The sequence below is a fragment of the Mesoplodon mirus genome (assembly GCF_964341445.2).
Source record: "Mesoplodon mirus genome assembly, chromosome: 2".
NCBI classification, from domain to species: Eukaryota; Metazoa; Chordata; class Mammalia; order Artiodactyla; family Ziphiidae; genus Mesoplodon; species Mesoplodon mirus.
In genome coordinates this window covers 118,495,591-118,513,885 of record NC_138977.1, presented here as the reverse complement: position 1 = coordinate 118,513,885, position 18,295 = coordinate 118,495,591, and the positions used below count along the sequence as shown (strand labels likewise).

At 41.4% G+C, this 18,295-nt stretch overlaps 1 protein-coding gene across 5 annotated transcripts in view; it reads right to left on the bottom strand.

Annotated features, from left to right (window-relative positions):
• The window catches only part of PCNX2 (pecanex 2), a 295,243-nt gene extending 278,311 nt beyond the window's left edge, over positions 1-16,932 (bottom strand). For all 5 annotated transcript variants that reach the window (XM_082645600.1, XM_082645603.1, XM_082645599.1 and 2 more), the window contains exon 1: positions 16,762-16,932. In XM_082645600.1, coding sequence (XP_082501726.1) covers positions 16,762-16,914 — 153 coding nt within the window. In that variant the 5' untranslated portion in view covers positions 16,915-16,932. The remainder of the gene's footprint in view (positions 1-16,761) is intronic.
• Between the last annotated feature and the right edge of the window lie 1,363 nt (positions 16,933-18,295).

Genomic DNA, 18,295 nt, shown 5'->3' with positions numbered 1-18,295 from the left:
ATTTGAAATCTTTTTTGTTTGAGTATGCCACCTAACTATCAAACAAGATTCATTCCTTGTGGCCATTATCAAAAAGTCTACAAACAATAAATGCTGGAGAGGGTGTGGAGAAAAGGGAACCCTCTTGCACTGTTGGTGGGAATGTAAATCAATACAGCCACTATGGAGAACAGTATGGAGGTTCCTTAAAAAACTAAAAATAGAACTACCATACGACCCAGCAATCCCACTACTGGGCATATACCCTGAGAAAACTATAATCCAAAAAGAGACATGTACCACAATGTTCATTGCAGCTCTATTTACAATAGCCAGGACATGGAAGGAACCTAAGCGTCCATCGACAGATGAATGGATAAAGAAGATGTGGCACATATATACAATGGAATATTACTCAGCCATAAAAGAAATGAAATTGAGTTATTTATAGTGAGGTGGATGGACCTAGAGTCTGTCATACAGAGTGAAGTAAGTCAGAAAGAGAAAAACAAATACTGTATGCTAACACATATATATGGAATCTAAAAAAAATGGTTCTAATGAACCTAGGGGCAGGACAGGAATAAAGACAAAGACGTAGAGAATGGACTTGAGGACACCGGGAGGGGGAAGGGTAAGCTGGGACAAAGCGAGAGAGTGGCATGGACATATATACACTACCAAATGTAAAACAGATAGTTAGTGGGAAGCGGCTGCATAGCACAGGGAGATCAGCTCAGTGCTTTGTGACCACCTAGAGGGGTGGGATAGGGAGGGTGGGAGGGAGACGCAAAAGGGAGGGGATATGGGGATATATGTATACATATAGCTGATTCACTCTGTTATACAGCAGAAACTAACACAACACGGTAAAGTAATTATACGCCAATAAAGTTGTTAAAAAAAAAAAAGATTCATTCCTTGTTTCCAGCTTTGTTGCCATCCCTCAGTCTTTCCATTTCCTTTACTTTTCGATTAGTTTCTTTTTTTAATTTATCCTTTTATCGTGTCTTCTTGAAAAGAAAATGCAACTAGATACATGCTTCTTATTTCCTTCCTCATTTTTAGTCTCATTTTAGCTTCTGCTTTTTTTCTACTTAATAATAGATCCTGGAGATCACTCTGTAGCAGTCTACTTTCCCACTCCCTTTTTCACAACTACAGTACTCTGAGATGTGGATGCATCATACATAATGCATTAACTCGTTCTCTATCAGTCAATACCTGTTTCTAGTCTTTTGCTATAACAAATAGTGACTCATCTTGTACATATATCCCTCTGAATTTTTGAGAATGGTTATTTATTTAAAGCTCATTAGGTACTACCTTTCAAATCTTTGTAACCTAGATAAGCCAAAATCACATTATTTTAATATGTACTTCTTGGACTGTTAGTAAAATAATCATTCATGTGTATATTTGATATATATATGTATGTGTGTATATACCTCTGTGTCAATTGTCTATTTATGTCACTTTTCACGGTGTTTATAGTTTTCTTATTGATTCTTACTTATTCACAAGAGCCATGTAAAGATGGTCGGTTCCATGAAGACAGGAACCGGGTCTGTCTTGTTCTCCATTATACTCTCAATACCTAGCCTGGTATCCAGCAAATAGATGCTCAAAAATCTTGGTGAATAAATAAACATTTATGATAGTAATGCGTGTCTATATGTTGTAAATTTTTCTCAGTTTAACAATTTTGCAACCTTAGGGAAGTTATTTAGCCTTCATAAATGTCCGTTTCTTCTGTGAAACAGGAATATAGTTCCTAACAGGATTAATTAATTATTGTACTAATACATTTTCTGGTACCTAATAAGCACCCAAATGCTGGTGTCATTTATCACCATCACCATCAACGTCATCATCATCATCATCATTATCTACGTATCATTCATCAATAAATACCATGGAACAATAAATTCAGATATGGTGTTTTGAGGTGGATAAAGAGCTACAGAGCAAATGTTTTTATTGCTTGCCTAGACAGTCAGAAATGTTAATACATAATAAGAAAAAAATTATTATGAAATAAGCCAGACAATTGTTTTCTTGGTAAAATATTTGTTTCAGGGATTCCCAGGGATGTTTCTTATTTTCTGGGATTTTTATTCTTCCCTGATTATTAGGTATCGAGTTGTAGTCTTGAAAGGAAGAATAAATTATCAAAAGATAAGGAAAACCAATGGGAAATAAGTGTTAGCTCTCTTGATTTTCTTTTGAGATGATAAAGATTTGGAGAAAGGAACTAAAACATACACATAATCCAATATAGAAAGTTCCTAAGGTCCCTCACAGTCCCAAAACTTCTACATTTGTTTTCTATATTTAAGATCAGCCAATATCAATGAATGAGGTAAAATCATTTTTATTTGAGCCAATGGTCTTTTCATTTTAAATCCAAGTTTCCCATGGTAGGGAAAAAAGTTGTATTTATTAAATAAATACCACAAAGAAAAAGATAATTGCTATCTAAGTAATGAAACAAAGGTTATCTTGGAAATAACAGCAAAATTTGAACTTTAAGGCAATTCAACACTAAGAGTAACACCGTGGTTTTCAAGCTCCATTTTTAATGATCTGGATCCAGGCCACCACACTGTGGTGAGTATATTGAAATGGGCCTGACCACAGACTGTTATATACTCTACCAAAATTGTGTATCCCCGTATGAGTTAGATTTCATTAATGGCAAGAGTGATTTGATTATCCACTGTGTACGAAGCATCACACCAGGGACCAAGGGGGAATTCAAATCACATCCCCAACCTCAAGATTCTTCCAAACTTCGCGGAAGGATAAGCCTCCCTTGACTCCACATCTCTCTTCAGATATTGGATTTGTACTATTTCTCACTCCCTGCATGAAATAACTGTCTTTACAACCTGTCTTCATTCCTTCACCTCCCATTGTCTCTTTTTTTAATTTTTTATTTATTTATTTTTTTTTTGCGGTACACGGGCCTCTCACTGTTGTGGCCTCTCCCGTTGCGGAGCACAGGCTCCAGATGCGCAGGCTCAGCGGCCATGGCTCACGGGCCCAGCCGCTCCGCAGCATGTGGGATCTTCCCAGACCGGGGCACGAACCTGTGTCCCCTGCATCGGCAGGCGGACTCTCAACCGCTGCGCCACCAGGGAGGCCCTCCCATTGCCTCTTAAACCCACAGCAATCTGGCTGTTACTCCCCAACACTCCACTGAAAATGTTCTTGTCAACGTCTCTAAAGACAACAATTTAATCCAATTTTCTCAGCAGCCCTCAACACAGTTGCTCACTTCTTGAAATGCTCACCTCTTTCTGCTTCTAAGAGGCCACACTCTCCTAGCTTTGTCCCTGCCTCACTCACACCTCCTCTTTGCCTTACGTCTGAGTCTAGAGCTCCTGGGGCCTCAGCCCTCTTCTCTCTTCCTACACGTTCTCACTCAGTCCCTTGGAAGTCAATGGAATCTCTATATTGATGATTTTCCAATCCATATCTCTGGCTTAGACTGCTTATCTAAGCTCCCCACACCTATATCCAACTACCTAGTCAACATCTCCACTTTCACATCTAAAAGGAAACTCCAAGCTAACATGTCTAAAATTAGGTATTTAGTTTCACATCCTTTGTCACCAACTGTCCTCTCCTACATACCCTTTCCCACCTCAGTCAATGGTACCCCAAACACTTGCTGCTCAAACCAGGTAACTGGGCATAACCCTTGATTTCATCCTTACTTCTCCACCCCAAATATGAACATATCACTAAATATTATCAAACTAGATCCACATTTCTCCATCTTTACTGCCAACATCATCTCTGGGCTGGACCGACAAAACAGCCTCTGAATCTCCCACTTCTATCCTGCTCTTTCTCAAATCTACTTTCCGCCCAGCAGCCAGAGACATTTTTTGACAAAGTAAACTGGCATATCTTTTTAATGTGTTTTTTAACCTGTTTTATACCTCCCAAAATTATTAAATAAATAAAGATGGAGGGAAAAAAAAACTAAAATTAAACACCCACAGATGAACCTAACCATATAGCAAATGGATAGCATAACAACAAAGACAAATCAAAAATTAAATATAAAGAATTATTCCTAGGGACTTCCCTGACGGTCCAGTGGGTAAGACTCTGCACTCCCAATGCAGAGGACCCAGGTTGGATCCTTGGTCAGGGAACTGGAACCCGTATGCATGCCACAACTAAGAGTTTGCATGCCACAACTAAGAAGTCCTCATGCTGCAACTAAAGATCCCGCATGCCACAACTAAGAAGTCCACATGCCGCAACGAAGATCCTGCAATTAAGGCCCGGCACAGCCAAAATAAATAAATAAAACAAATAATCAATAAATAAAATAAGTATTTTTTAAAAAGGAATTAATCGGGCCTCCCTGGTGGCGCAGTGGTTGAGAGTCCGCCTGCCGATGCAGGGGATACGGGTTCGTGCCCCGGTCTGGGAGGATCCCATATGCCGCGGAGCGGCTGGGCCCGTGAGCCATGGCCGCTGGGCCTGTGCGTCCGGAGCCTGTGCTCCGCAACGGGAGAGGCCACAGCAGTGAGAGGCCCGCGTACAGCAAAAAAAATAAAAAATAAAAAAATAAAAATAAAAAGGAATTAATCCTATACAAATATTGAATCATTACATCATAAACCATAACTAATGTGATGTTATATGTCAATTATGTCTCAATTAAAATTTTTTAAAATAATTAATCCAAGTAACTTTAGAAAACAATACTCTCACAGCACATTAGTGCTATATTCTTAAAATAATAATAACAAAAACACAAAACAATCTTGAACTTAACCAAAAGATTTTCTTTTGGTAGAGGTATGGGAGCAGTAATTCCTGTGTATATTTTAGGATTGAAAAAATGATATTGTTGGCAACCAGAGTTCTCACTGTGGGAAAAAAGGAGATACGAATGTGGAGCAGGTGAAGGAAAAGAAGAATCCTTTAACTTGGATCAGATTATAAAGGTTTCAGAACAACTCTCAGTAGATGACTGCTAGATAGATAGGTAGATATGCTCCCCTAGCTCTGTCTACTGAAAGGGCCTAGAAGCAAAGACAACCCCAAAGCAATAAATATAACTATAGCTTCCCCAAATCTTGGATTCCAAATGCCATTTCCCACCAAAAGGATCAGGGCTCCTCAGAGTAATGACTGGTTTTTCCAGGGCTGGGGTAGAAAATGTATAAGTTAAGTATGGACTAATTTGTTGGGCTAGAAAGCAAGAAAGTACTCAAAAGCTGATGAGGACATATCCAAAGGACTCAAAAACTGCTGGAAAAAGGTACCACTTGCCAAATTTTGGGTAAACTTAATATCAAAAAGACTGGGGAGAGTTACAGGATACAAGATGAATGTACAGAAATCTGTTGCTCTTCTATACACTAATAATGAACTATCACAAAGAGAAATTAAGGAAACAATCCCCTTTACAATCACATCAAAAAGAATAAAATATCTAAGAATAAGCTTAACCAAGGAGGTGAAAGACCTAGACCCTTGAAACTATAAAATATTGATGAAGGAATTTGAAAATGATAAAAAGAAATGGAAAGATATTCTGTGTTCTTGGATTGGAAGAATCCATATTATGAAAATGTCCATACTACCCAAAGCAATCAACAGATTTCATGCAATTCTTATCAAAATACCCATGACATTTTTCACAGAACTACAACAGATAATCCTAAAATTCATATGGAACCATGAAAACCCCAAATTGCCAAAGCAATGTTGAGAAAAAAGAGCAAAGCTGGAGGTATCACACTCCCTGGCTTTAGACTATACTACAAAGCTGCAGTAATCAAAACAGCATGGTACTGGCACAAAAACAGACACATAGATCGATGGAACAGAATAGAGAGCCCAGAAGTAAACCTACACACTTGAACTATGACAAAAAAAGAAAGAATACATAATGGAGAAAAGACAGTCTCTTCTGCTGAGAAAACTGGACAGCTAAATGTTCTAAGAATGAGATTAGAACATTTCCTCACACCGTATGTGAAAATAAACCCCAAATGGGGAGTTCCCTGGTGGGCTAGTGGTTAGGATTCCGGGCTTTCACTGATGTGGCCCAGTTCAATCCCTGGCAGGGGAACTGAGATCCCACCAGCCACATGGTGCAGCCAAAAAATAATGAAACAAAAACAAAAAAAACAAAACAAACAAACAAAAAACTCAAAGTGGATTAAAAACCTAAGTGTAGACCTGAAACCATAAAATTCCTGGAAGAAAATATATGCAGACCACTCTTTGACATAAATTGTGGCAATATTTTTTGGATCTGTCTCCTAAGGCAAAAGAAATAAAAGCAAAAATAAACAAATGGGATGAAATTAAACTTAAAGGCTTCTGCACAGCAAAAGAAACCACCGTCAAAACAAAAAGACAACCTACAGGATGGGAGAAAATATTTGAAAACAATGTGACTGACAAGGGGTTAATATCCAAAATATACAAACAGCTCATACAATTCAATATCAAAAAACAAACAAACAAACAATCCAATCAAAAAATGGGCAGAAGACCTAAATAGACACTTTTCCAAAGAAGATATACAGATGGCCAACAGGCACATGAAAAGATGCTCGTCATTGCTACTTATTAGAGAAACACAAATTAAAACCATAAAGAGATTACCTGTCAGAATGACCATCATCAAAAAGTCCACAAATAACAAATGCTGGAGAGGATGTGGAGAAAAGGGAACTGTTGTACACTGTTGGTGAAAATGTAAATTCATGCATCCACTATGGAAAACAGTATGAAGGTTCCTCAAAAAACTAAAAATAGAACTACCATATGATCCAGCAATTCAATTCCTGGGTATATATCTGAAAAAAACAACTTGAAAAGATATATGCAGTCTAATGTTCATAGCAGCACTGTTTACAATAGCCAAGATACAGAAGCAATCTAAATGTCCATCAACGGATAAATGAATAAAGAAGATGTGGGGTGTGTGTGTGTGTGTATAATGGAATATTAGCCATAAAAAAATGAAATTCTGCCATTTGCAATAAGGTAGATGGACCTAAAGTGTACTACGCTTAGTGAAATAAGTCAGACAAAGAAAGACAAATACTGTATATCATTTTATGTGGAATCTGAAAAATAAAACGAATGTATATAGCAAAGCAGAAACAAACTCACAGACATAGAGAACAAACTAGTGGCTACCAGTAGGGAGAGGGAAGGGAAGGGGCAAGTTAAGGGTAGGGGATTAAGAGATACAAACAACTATGTGTAAAATAGATAAGCAACAAGGATATATTGTACGGCATAGGGAATTACAGCCATTATTTTGTAGTAACTTTTAATGGAATATAATCTGTAAAAATACTGAATCACTACACTGTACACCTGAAACTAAAATAAAATTGTAAATCAACTATACTTCTATTTTTAAAAATCTGGTTTGGACATAAATTAAATATTTAAATTAAAAAAAAAAGAATGATGATAGGAATGAATAATATCCACTGAATAAAAAAAAAAAAGAATCTATGAGACCACACTAACAAACACAACAAAACTACAAGGCAGGGGGAAAAGGACAGCTTTTCTTCACAGAAGAATACCTATGAATAAATAGAAAATCACCATTTTTCAGCCATCATTTTGGTAATTATTTTAGGTAAGCATCATCAATTTTTGGTACAACCATGAGTAAAAATTTTGGTGGAATACAATAACATGTACAGTCTCCAGGTTTCCCCTCCCAGATTATTTGTTAAATACAAGAGGAAATGAGGTACCTTTACAACAGAGAAATCTGGCCAACACCACCTTGACCAATGACCAAACTTATTGGCACCACCAAAGGGGGAATGACATTGGGTGCCTCTGATGTGATACAGGACAAAGACACATCACTCAGGTAGTATTCATGCCAAAAAATGCATAATCAGACACCTAATCTCAAGGATACAATAAAAAAATCCAAATTGTGGGACATTCTGCAAAACAACTTTTATTGCCACAAAAGAAAAAAAAAACTTGAAGAACGTGTTCTAGAATAAAGGACAATTCAGAGACATGACAACTAAAAGCAGTGCATGATCCTCGATTGAATCTTAGATCCAGAAAAACAAAACAAAAAGCTCAGCTACGCTGGACATCATTAGCATAACTGGGGAAATCTGCATGAGAACTATGTATTAGACAATAGCATTACATCAATGTTCATTTTTTGAGTGCGATGATTATGTGGGAGAACGTCCTTCTCCTTAAGAGACACCTGATGAAGTTTCTAGGGGAAAAGTGTCTTGATGTTTGCAATTTATTCTCAAAGGATTCAGCAAAATTTTAAATATATAAATATATAAGAGAGTGACGTGGCAAATGTGGCAAAACATTAAGAACTGGTGAATCGAAGTGAAGAGTATACGGTATTCATTGTGTTATATTTGCAACTTCTCTGTAGACTAGAAATTTTTCAAAAATAAAAATTGGGGGGCTTCCCTGGTGGCGCGGTGGTTGAGAGTCCGCCTGCTGATGCAGGGGACATGGGCTCGTGCCCCGGTCCGGGAAGATCCCACATGCCGTGGAGCGGCTGGGCCCATGAGCCAGAACTGGGGGTTCTATCAGCCTAGATACCTACATGCCTGTGATGAGCAGGACCCCCTGCTAACCATCCTCCCCTTCCCCACTAACCATGTTGGACACATAATATGAATAAAAAATAAATAAACTTGGTAAAACCAAGGAGATTCTGAGGCTATTTGTTATATCAGCACAAATCAGCATATCCTGACTGATATATATGTGTTCAAATACTGAATGAAACAATTCAAATAGCCAAATATTAGCATTAGGTTTAAAATCATCTGAAAAACTTATTCTTCAAGGAGACAGGTCAAATAAATCACCCTTTACTCACAAAGTGGAATACCATGCTGACCTTAAAAATAATGAAGAAGGGGCTTCCCTGGTGGCGCAGTGGTTGAGAATCTGCCTGCCAATGCAGGGGACACGGGTTCGAGCACTGGTCTGGGAAGATCCCACATGCCACGGAGCAACTAGGCCCGTGCACCACAACTACTGAGCCTGCGCGTCTGGAGCCTGTGCTCTGCAACAGGAGAGGCCGCGACAGTGAGAGGCCCGTGCACCGCGATGAAGAGTGGCCCCCGCTCGCCGCAACTAGAGAAAGCCCTCACGCAGAAACGAAGACCCAACACAGCCAAAAATAAATAAACAAATAAATAAAATTTTTTAATAAATAAATAAATAATGAAGAAGACCTTTATGTAATGCTCTCCAAGAAAAAGTAGAAAAGGTAAAGTGGAAAAAACAAGGATATGTACAGATACATGGTTGCATACATATACAACAAAATAGTCAACTGAAAGTGTTGACCAAAGAGCCAATGTAGGATAGATATTAGATTTCAGTGCAACTTCTGGGACAAACCACATCCAGAAACTTCTACATGGGTTATGACAACGAGTGAGATGACCCTAAAATCCCTCACCAAAAGCGAGGATGTAATAAGAATCCAGAATGAGAGGACCTGTGAAAACTGTTGGAGGGGACCATGGTGTTCAGTGAGCCCTGTGTCTCTCTCCCCCATAGTCAAGAGGAAGGCTTCAGTGGGGCCACTCAAAGACTTATTAGGGGTCCCCGACAATTTGGGCAGGGAGTCTGATGTCTGGTTCTTCCCAGAAGAGCTAAAAGATGAGAGACTGGCTGGCTAGCTGCTCGGATGGAGGGATGAAGGAGAAGTTGCTATGTTGGGGTTGACCTGTTCTCCCAGAGTCTGTTCGGGGACAGAATATGTGAGTGTTTGCATGGACCGTGTGCACAAACATCCCAGGAGTTCGCTTTAGAGGTCCAAAAGCGTGCTGGAGCAGAGGAAAGCTGGGGTGGACCACCACATGCCAAGGAACTATGAAAGGAATAAGCAACCAGGTGGGATAGAGAGGCAGCAGCCCTCCTCCAAGACACTGTGGGTGGGAGAGCCCTGGAAAAGAGAACAGGGTCTCTGCAGGACACGTGGAAGGACCTCACCAGAGGGAGTCAGCTGGGAACGTGAGCCATGCTTCAAGAGCCGGGAGCCAGCTTACCACCGTGCCTGTCAACAAAGCACTTTCCTGTTCTTCAAGGCCAAAGGCATCAGAACATTAGCCAGTGTGTGAGGGAAAAGAGTGAAAAAAGACCATGCCATCCTCATACCCCTTCCTGCTTGGATCACCATATGGAAACAGACATTCTGAAATCCCAATCAAGTCTGTGCTTTGTTACTTAAAACAACTAGAAGACTTTGTATTACCTGTGACCTGAAGTCCTGGGGCTTACACATTTTTATCTAAGAGTAGAGAAAGAACTCCTCTACAGAGCAAATTGAAAGGGACAGTGGATGACAAAGAAGGCTGCTTTGGGATTAAACCTAGCAGCTCCACATCACACCTCCATTCACATGTGTATAAAATATCACTGGAAGAACACACGAGACTGTGTGTGGAGGTTGCCTCTTGAATGAGGTACTAGAGACAAGTGTGGGAGGAAAGTTAACTTTTCCTACATACTTCTTTGCACCTGTTCAGTTTCTGGATCTCTTCATGCCCATGTGCAGAAAATAGATGGTCCTATTGTGAAATTACCTGTATTCAATATGGAATGGCCAAGGGGGTACCAGCTCCAACTGCTTGGCCTCTAATTCTGGTTAGGTCACGACTAGCCATGGATCCTGAAGCTTCTTACCCAACCTCTCCATGCCAGTTTCATCAACTGTAAAATGGGAATAATGACAGTGCCTCTCTGGGTTACTGTGAGGAAGATATGCTTTAGTTCATGCCAAGCTCTTTTAACAGTGCCAGTCTATCTGTGCTCAGTGAGTGTTGGCTGTTATTATTACCTGTAGTAATAATAATAATGAATAATAATGATGATGTTAAAGGGGAAAATCCATCAGAAGAAAAGGTAAAAATCTGAATACCATTAAGAGCTAGTCCATTTTTTACTTTCATGGGACGTTGAAAAGAGATTAGAGTAGCTAAACTGGGAGTAAAGTTGGGTGGCTTGTAAAAGGAATCATCTGAGAGACCAAATGGTTAAAATTAGAAAACAATAATCATCTGATAAGTATCACCTTCCATATAAAATAAATCATACCATCCAGCAATCCCACTCCTGGGAATATACCCAGACAAAACTATAATTGAAAAAGATACATGCACCCCTATGTTCACAGCAGCACTGTTCACAACAGCCAAAACATGAAACAACTATATTTCAATTTTTAAAAAAAATTTAAGTAAATAAATAAATCACACCAAGCCTATTAAATAAAGTATTAGACATTACAATTGGAAAAATAACAGTATATCTAAGGAGAGCAGCATCCAAATAAAACTAGTCACTAACTGGGAGAAATTAAGGGAAGTGCCAGTGAGGTCAGAGACATAAATTTAACCACCAGAAAATTAGTCATGAACTTGCAATACGAGAACGGAAAGGAAAGGGGGAAAGGGTACTCTTTTTGGAGAGTGCTGCGGAGGCCGACATCCTAGAACAAGGCAGGTACCGGTTCTTTTGTCACAGACACAAAACACAACTGGCTGGCAGACAACCATGTGTCTAAATGGCAGAAGATGAGGAGAAGCAGAAGGAATTTTGCAGGAGGGTGGCAACATCACTCAAGAAAGGCCATATTGAAAAGAATGAAGACGACTGCCCTAGGATGCCCTAGGGAGGGGGATATCCCTGGTGAAAGTGCCTTCACCAGAAAAGCAAAGTCCCATGGAGCCAAGCCCTTCATACACACAGTCCAAACAACCAACTGCAGCAGTAAAAATTTTAAGACAACCGCATGGGATGGCATTCAGCCTGAGTCTGGAAGCCCACAGCCCAGGGAAGAATGCCTTCAAGCATCCCTAAGCTGCAGCCCTTGCACTTCGACCCCACTCTGTTTCAGACAGATGAGGGAAGGAGGAAGGAAATTCAGACATTCAAGTGGATTATGGGAAAGTGGGGAGCATCATGCATCTCAATGTGGGAATAAATAAGGTCCCCACAAGTAGAAGGACCAGACAATAAGCTTCTAGGAATCAAAGGAGACAAAGTATAGACCATGAGATTCAACAGCAGAAAAAGCCTTTCTTAGGAAGAAGCTGAATATGAGTGCTAGGACTGACCAGGGTGAGAGATACGCTTTTGGGACCAGCAATGTACCAAGCAGTCCAACAAAGTAACAACAATCAAACAGACCAGCCAGGCCTGCTGTGTCAGGTTATGCAGGTTGCATCCTGCACAAAGGCCTCCAGCTGACAGGGTCAAATGGTGGCTGAACTCCAGTCCCCAGGTCCTGAGCCAGGAAAAGGTTTGGACAGACCACCTTTTTGGAAAGGGTTTTGGACAGACCACCTTTCCATAATTCACATAAACTCATCTTCTATATTAGAAATAGGAGTGAAAAAAGGGGTGGCCAAAGACATACAAGACCTAAAGAAAAATATTCACGTACCCAAATGGTGAGTGGCCACAGACGGTGATAAAGAGTCACCAACTAGGTGTGACAATGACAGCTAGTGCGTGCAGAGCACCCACTGTATATCTGGCGCTACGCGGCCCCATGACAGGTAATCCCATTTCATTATAATTATAGCAATTAGAAATGATGTGGTTCTTATCAAAAAAGTCTCCAAGGCTAAATTAAAAAGCTGAACTGGAAACACAGCAAGTCTGGCTAACACACAAGAAAATGAGAGGAAACAAAAAGCTACAGCCATAAAATAAAGGACAGGTTTTCCGTGTGAAAATCATATATAACGTTGCCCCGCACGGGGTCTTGAAGAATGTGAAGGCTCCACCCCATTTTTTCCACTACTCAGGTTGACCTTACTACCACCAGGATGATCAGAACTTCCCTTGATGAGGGGTCACTGTTTCAGGGAGTTCAGATGCCCTCGTGCACAGCAGGTCAGCAGCGCAGTGCTCTGACAAGGCCACAGACCTGGAGACGCCAGGACCTCAGCTAAAATTCTGAATATCACTACTCTTACTTAGATGGCCTTGAGCAAATAACCCACTCCCTCTGGATCTCAGTTGCTTAAATCTATAAAGCGAAGCTCACTATCCCCATTTTGCAGATGAGAAAACTGAGGCCCAGAGAAGTGAAGATACTTGCACAAGATCACACAATTGATAGGCAGTAGAGCAGGGACATCTTTTGACACTAGCCTGGTGCTGTCACAACTTCTTAAGGGTCAGAATCATGCCCGGGATGCTCCTGTCCTAAAGCTCTACATGAATCTCTGTTGGTTGTCTCAAAATAATAAGTACATGAACATGTGTAATAAATGAAAGGTTAAAACATCTCTAATGACAAATGCATCTTTCAGTTGATCCAAATTAAAAGTAGGCTGATATGGGACTTCCCTGGTGGTACAGTGGTTAAGACTCTGCGCTCCCAATGCAGGGGGGGCCACGTTCGATCCCTGGTCCGGGAACTAGATCTCACATGCATGCTGCAGCTAAGAAGCCAGTGAGCCACAACTAAGAGGCCCGCCTGCCACAACTAAGCAGCCCGCCTGCTGCAACTAAGACCCAGCGCAACCAAGTAAATAAATAAATTTTTTTAAAGTAGACTGATAATAAAACAAAGTAAAACTCTTTCCAAATTATCTAAATAGACCTAATGTTTTTAGGTACGTACTTTTGAGCATTTCTCGAAAATATATAGCTTATAAATGCTAATAAATAACTTATTTTCCAACCAGACCTAAGTAAATGCGGGGGCTTAGAGATCAGTTTGCCTCAATAATTAATAATAAAATTTTAATTTACATATTCAAGGTCCCCATTAAATAAAAGGGTAGATTCTCCCTGCAGTGGAACTGCCTTGATTAAACATGTTTAATCAAATTGTGCAAAACCCAGAAAAGTTCAGGGCCCCTTAAATAACAGAACTTCAGCAAGCAGCCAGGGATCTTTTTGGACCAAGTTCTCATAAGTGGAACAAACTGAGAAAGATGTTAAAAATCACAGGCAGCACTGAAGTGCAGAAAAATATATTTAGGCATCAAAACCCAGAGAACAGAACCCTGCATTGGGGAAGAAGGGTCTTTTATTTCTAAGGTTATTTTCAGAGACCGGAAGACCAGAGCAAGAAAAGGACTACCTGCATTTTTTTTAATAAGATAGGCTATATATTAAAAAGCAGCCATGTAATAAATGCACTCACATAAATCGTTAAATAAATGCTCTGTAATCGTTAAAAGCACACTGGCATAAAAATATAGAAATTTTAGTATAACTGTTTTGATGTAAGCACTAAAGTATTTAAGGTATCAGTTTTTTGCTTTCTAAACTCTTGAGATTTAGCCAAAAATTATTTTGAAATATCATTAAAGAGGAACTTAACTAAGGACAATTTCCTATTTACAAATATAAAGTAGAAATCAAGCTACTCAATGAAGCATAATTAGGCAGAAATTAAGGGTTCCGAGCATACGTGTACATCAAATCTTAAAAGGAGTTATGTAAAAATGAGCCCGTACTCATAAAAAAACATCTGCAGGGATATACATTAAAAGTTACTGGGGTTGTTGCTGAGGAGTGGGATTAGATCATTATCAGGAAATACTCAAAATATGTTGTGAGGTAGACAACCTAATGCTGGTTGGAAGAGAAAGACAGGCAGGTTGATTTTATTTCTACCAGTTTATTATGTGTGAGATCATTGTGAGCTAAATGCAGGGCACTTTGCTAGGTACAACAAGGAAAACCAAGATGAATCAACAAAATCAAAAACCATCCTCAAAAAATCAAAAAGCTCACGACCCAGGAGCAGAGATAAATACATGTTCCAACAACGAAGTACAGAATTCAAAACGTGCCATAGTACTGACATGAGAAACAGAATGGTATTAGGGCAAGAGAGAAGAGAGATTAATTCTAGATAAGTGGGATCAGGGAAGCCTAGACAGAGATGGCCTTTCCAGTGGGCTTTCGATTTTGGCAAGTGAATGATGGGGAAAAATAAAGTCAGTACTGAGAAGTACTTTCATGCATTCATTCAATCAACTGTTCATTAATTCATTCAGTTCTCTATTCATTAATTCATTCAATCCTCCTATGCACCCTATAAGGCAGGTACCCTTAGCCCTGCTTTACACGCCAGAAAGCTCAAGCTTGCTTGAGCTCACACAACCAGTAAGCAGAAGAACCAGGACTGAACCCAAGCTTGTGTTCCTCAACTCTCTGCTGCACTGCCCCTCTAGACAAAGAGAAAACACTGGGCCCTATAGGCTAAGGAAACAGGATGAACAAGGTCCCAGAAGAAGAGGAAACTTAACATTTATTAAAAAGAAACCATTTATTAAAGGGTCTCTATGGATTAGCCACTGTATGAAGTGCTTTTTACATGAAATTTACTTATTTTTCCCATGAAATGGTCATTATCACATCTATTTTCAGGATGACAAAAGGAAGATTTAGATAGGTCAACTATCAGGTCAAACAGCTAATAAGTACCAAGATGGAAATTTACACCAGGTCTGAGTCCAATCCCAGGTCAAGCCAGAAAGATGGATAGCTTTAGGTGCTTATTTAATCCCCAAAACAACACTTCACATCTGGTTCTAGTGTTTTTCTCATTTCACAGGTAAGAACATTTAAAAAATAAGATAAGGTCAAAGTAACTTGCCCAAGGTCAGAGAACTGGTAAGAGGTGAACCCAAAATTTAACGCAGGCAGCCTGACTTCAGAGCCAGAATTCTGATCCTGTGGCTAAACTACCAGAAAAACAATACATGGGATCCAAATCACAGACAACTTCTAATGTCAAACTGGGATTCTGTCAGCCATGCAAACTCACTGAAGATTTTTGCTGTGGAGAACATGATCAAATTACGTTTTAGGAATAAAGACCTTCAATAGACATATCAAAATTAGATTCTTAACATTTAATATGACATGGAGCACCCTGCTTGTAGAGCTTCTCAAATAAGGTTAAACATTGTTTCAATAAGGTTTGTTTACCTAAGAAGGTCATCTGTGTAGCTGCTCAGCAAGCACTCAACTGTGTAACCTCACTAAGGGTCAAATAAATTACATTAGATTTATCCATCATTACATTTTTCTACAGATTTCTTTACACAGTGATGTGGAAATTGCAAATTGAGTAACTGCCTTCCCAAAGCAAAACAAGAAAGGAGGAAAGGGGGTAAAAGATCAACAACGGAAACAGGTTTGCTTTTAACATTTCATTTTTGCCTTTTGGCTATCATGCACAGCAGCTTCTACCAAACATTACCACAAGGTACCCAGCCGAGGGGCCTGGGACTGTTCACATACAAAACAGGTTCAACCTTCCACAGCGAGACGCAGAGTCTGACTCATCGGAACAGCTGGCATCAATTCTTTTTTTTTTTTTTTGCGGTACGTGGGCCTCTCACTGTTGCGGCCTCTCCCGTTGCGGAGCACAGGCTCCGGACGCGCAGGCTCAGCGGCCATGGCTCACGGGCCCAGCCGCTCCGCGGCATGTGGGATCTTCCCGGACCGGGGCACGAACCCGTGTCCCCTGCATCGGCAGGCGGACTCTCAACCACTGCGCCACCAGGAAAGCCCTGGCATCAACTATTAATGAGTCCCAGAGCCCCCAAAGTCCTTCCTACTTCTTTTTCCTGCCGGAGAGCCCCTTCTCCTTTCCCTTTACTTTCTCTCTCCCAAATTCCTGAAGACCTTCCCCATCCCTCCTCTTAGGGAATCACTGCCAATCCTTTCCCGAGGCAGACTCGGAGGTTTCCCCAGGGCTTGAACGCCGCCACTCACCAGGTGCAGAGCCAGGGGCAGCAGCAGCAAAAACAGCCACAGGTAGAGGTGGCAGCTGTTAGTGAACTTGCTCTGATCCGGGTCGTGGTACCAGCCCCCGGTAAGCGCGGCCCACACGCCCTGCCGAAGCAGCTGCAGCACCCGGGACGCCATGCCTGCGTCCCGGGGCCGGCGCGCGCCGCGCGGCCCGCTGCCAGCCGTCCGCCGCCCGGACGCCCTCAGCTTTAACACTCGGGCCCTCGCGCGGCGTCACCGACGACGCCGCCGCCGCCGCCGCCGCTGCCGCCGCCGCCGCCCCCTCCAGCTCCTTCCGCCCCACGACCGAAGCTCCAACTGCTCTTCTGCCCGCACCCGCGAACCGCGGCGCCGGAGCCGGCTGCTGCCGCCGGGCAGGTGGACGCCATGTCCGAGGGAGGAAGGATTTTCCCATGATGCTCAGAGGCGGCTGCTGGGAGGATGCTCCAGAGGCTCCTCCCAGCGCCCGCCTAGAGTCACTCCCTTGGCCTTCCTTGGTGGAGGGCGGCGAGGGGGGCGCGAGGGTGAGAAGAATTTCTGAGTCCCTCCAGCCTCTTCTTTTACCTCTGGCAGCTCCCCCCCTACCTTTTCACCTCATCCTCCTATTAGGGAACGTGGAAAGCTTAAAAATCAAAGGTGTTCTCGTTTAGAAGAGACAAACCAGGACATGGTCCTTTGCCTTTTCCTTTTTTTGCAGCCTGCACCAAAATAGTTATGTAACTCCAGCTCCTGTCACACTTCCCTCAATGTAATTTCTTGCCCTGAGCACTGCCTGCACAGCTTCATTCTCCTTAACTGACCTCTGACCCCAGACGTTCTACTAGCTAACCTCTACCTGCGCTCTTGACCCTGATCTTTTTCCCTCCCTGACCTTTTCTCCTCCTCCCTGCTGTTGTCCACCCTGGCAGTAACGAAAATAACCACCTTTCGGGAATAATTTCAGGACCCTCAGTTAGGCTACCTGCCTTTTTAAATATTTCCTAGAACATAATCCCAGGCATCAATCGGGTATACTGTTGAGATAGGAAGACCCACTAGAAGGTATCACTGAACTAATAATTTTTAAGCTTTTATAGTAGAGAAATTTCAGATTCTCTTCTGAAAGCAGGTTTTCGACAGGGAAGAAATAAAGAAGAACTTGCTTTCTTAGAATGAGGAAAGGAAGCTCTCATTACTAGTAACTGATAACCTAAAGTAAATGAGCTTCATGTTGTTGCAGAGAGCAGGCTTTGGGACACGTGGAGATAAAAGGGAACACATCTTCCTTAGGTATGAGCAGCATAAGCCTTGTGTGAGTTAGGGCCTTTGGGGAAGAACGAGGATGAGAAAGATGCCATGATCCCCAAACATGCCTTTTCTGCATCATGCTTACCTCACCTGATATGTGCAGCTGTATATGCCCCGGCCATGCTCTGGTCTGCAGCAGCTTTTGCTCTTGGCCGCCTTAGGCAGGCCCAGTAAAGGCAGAAGCCTCCTTATGCGGAAATGAAACAAGGGGAGGGCCATCCTGAGGAGCAGG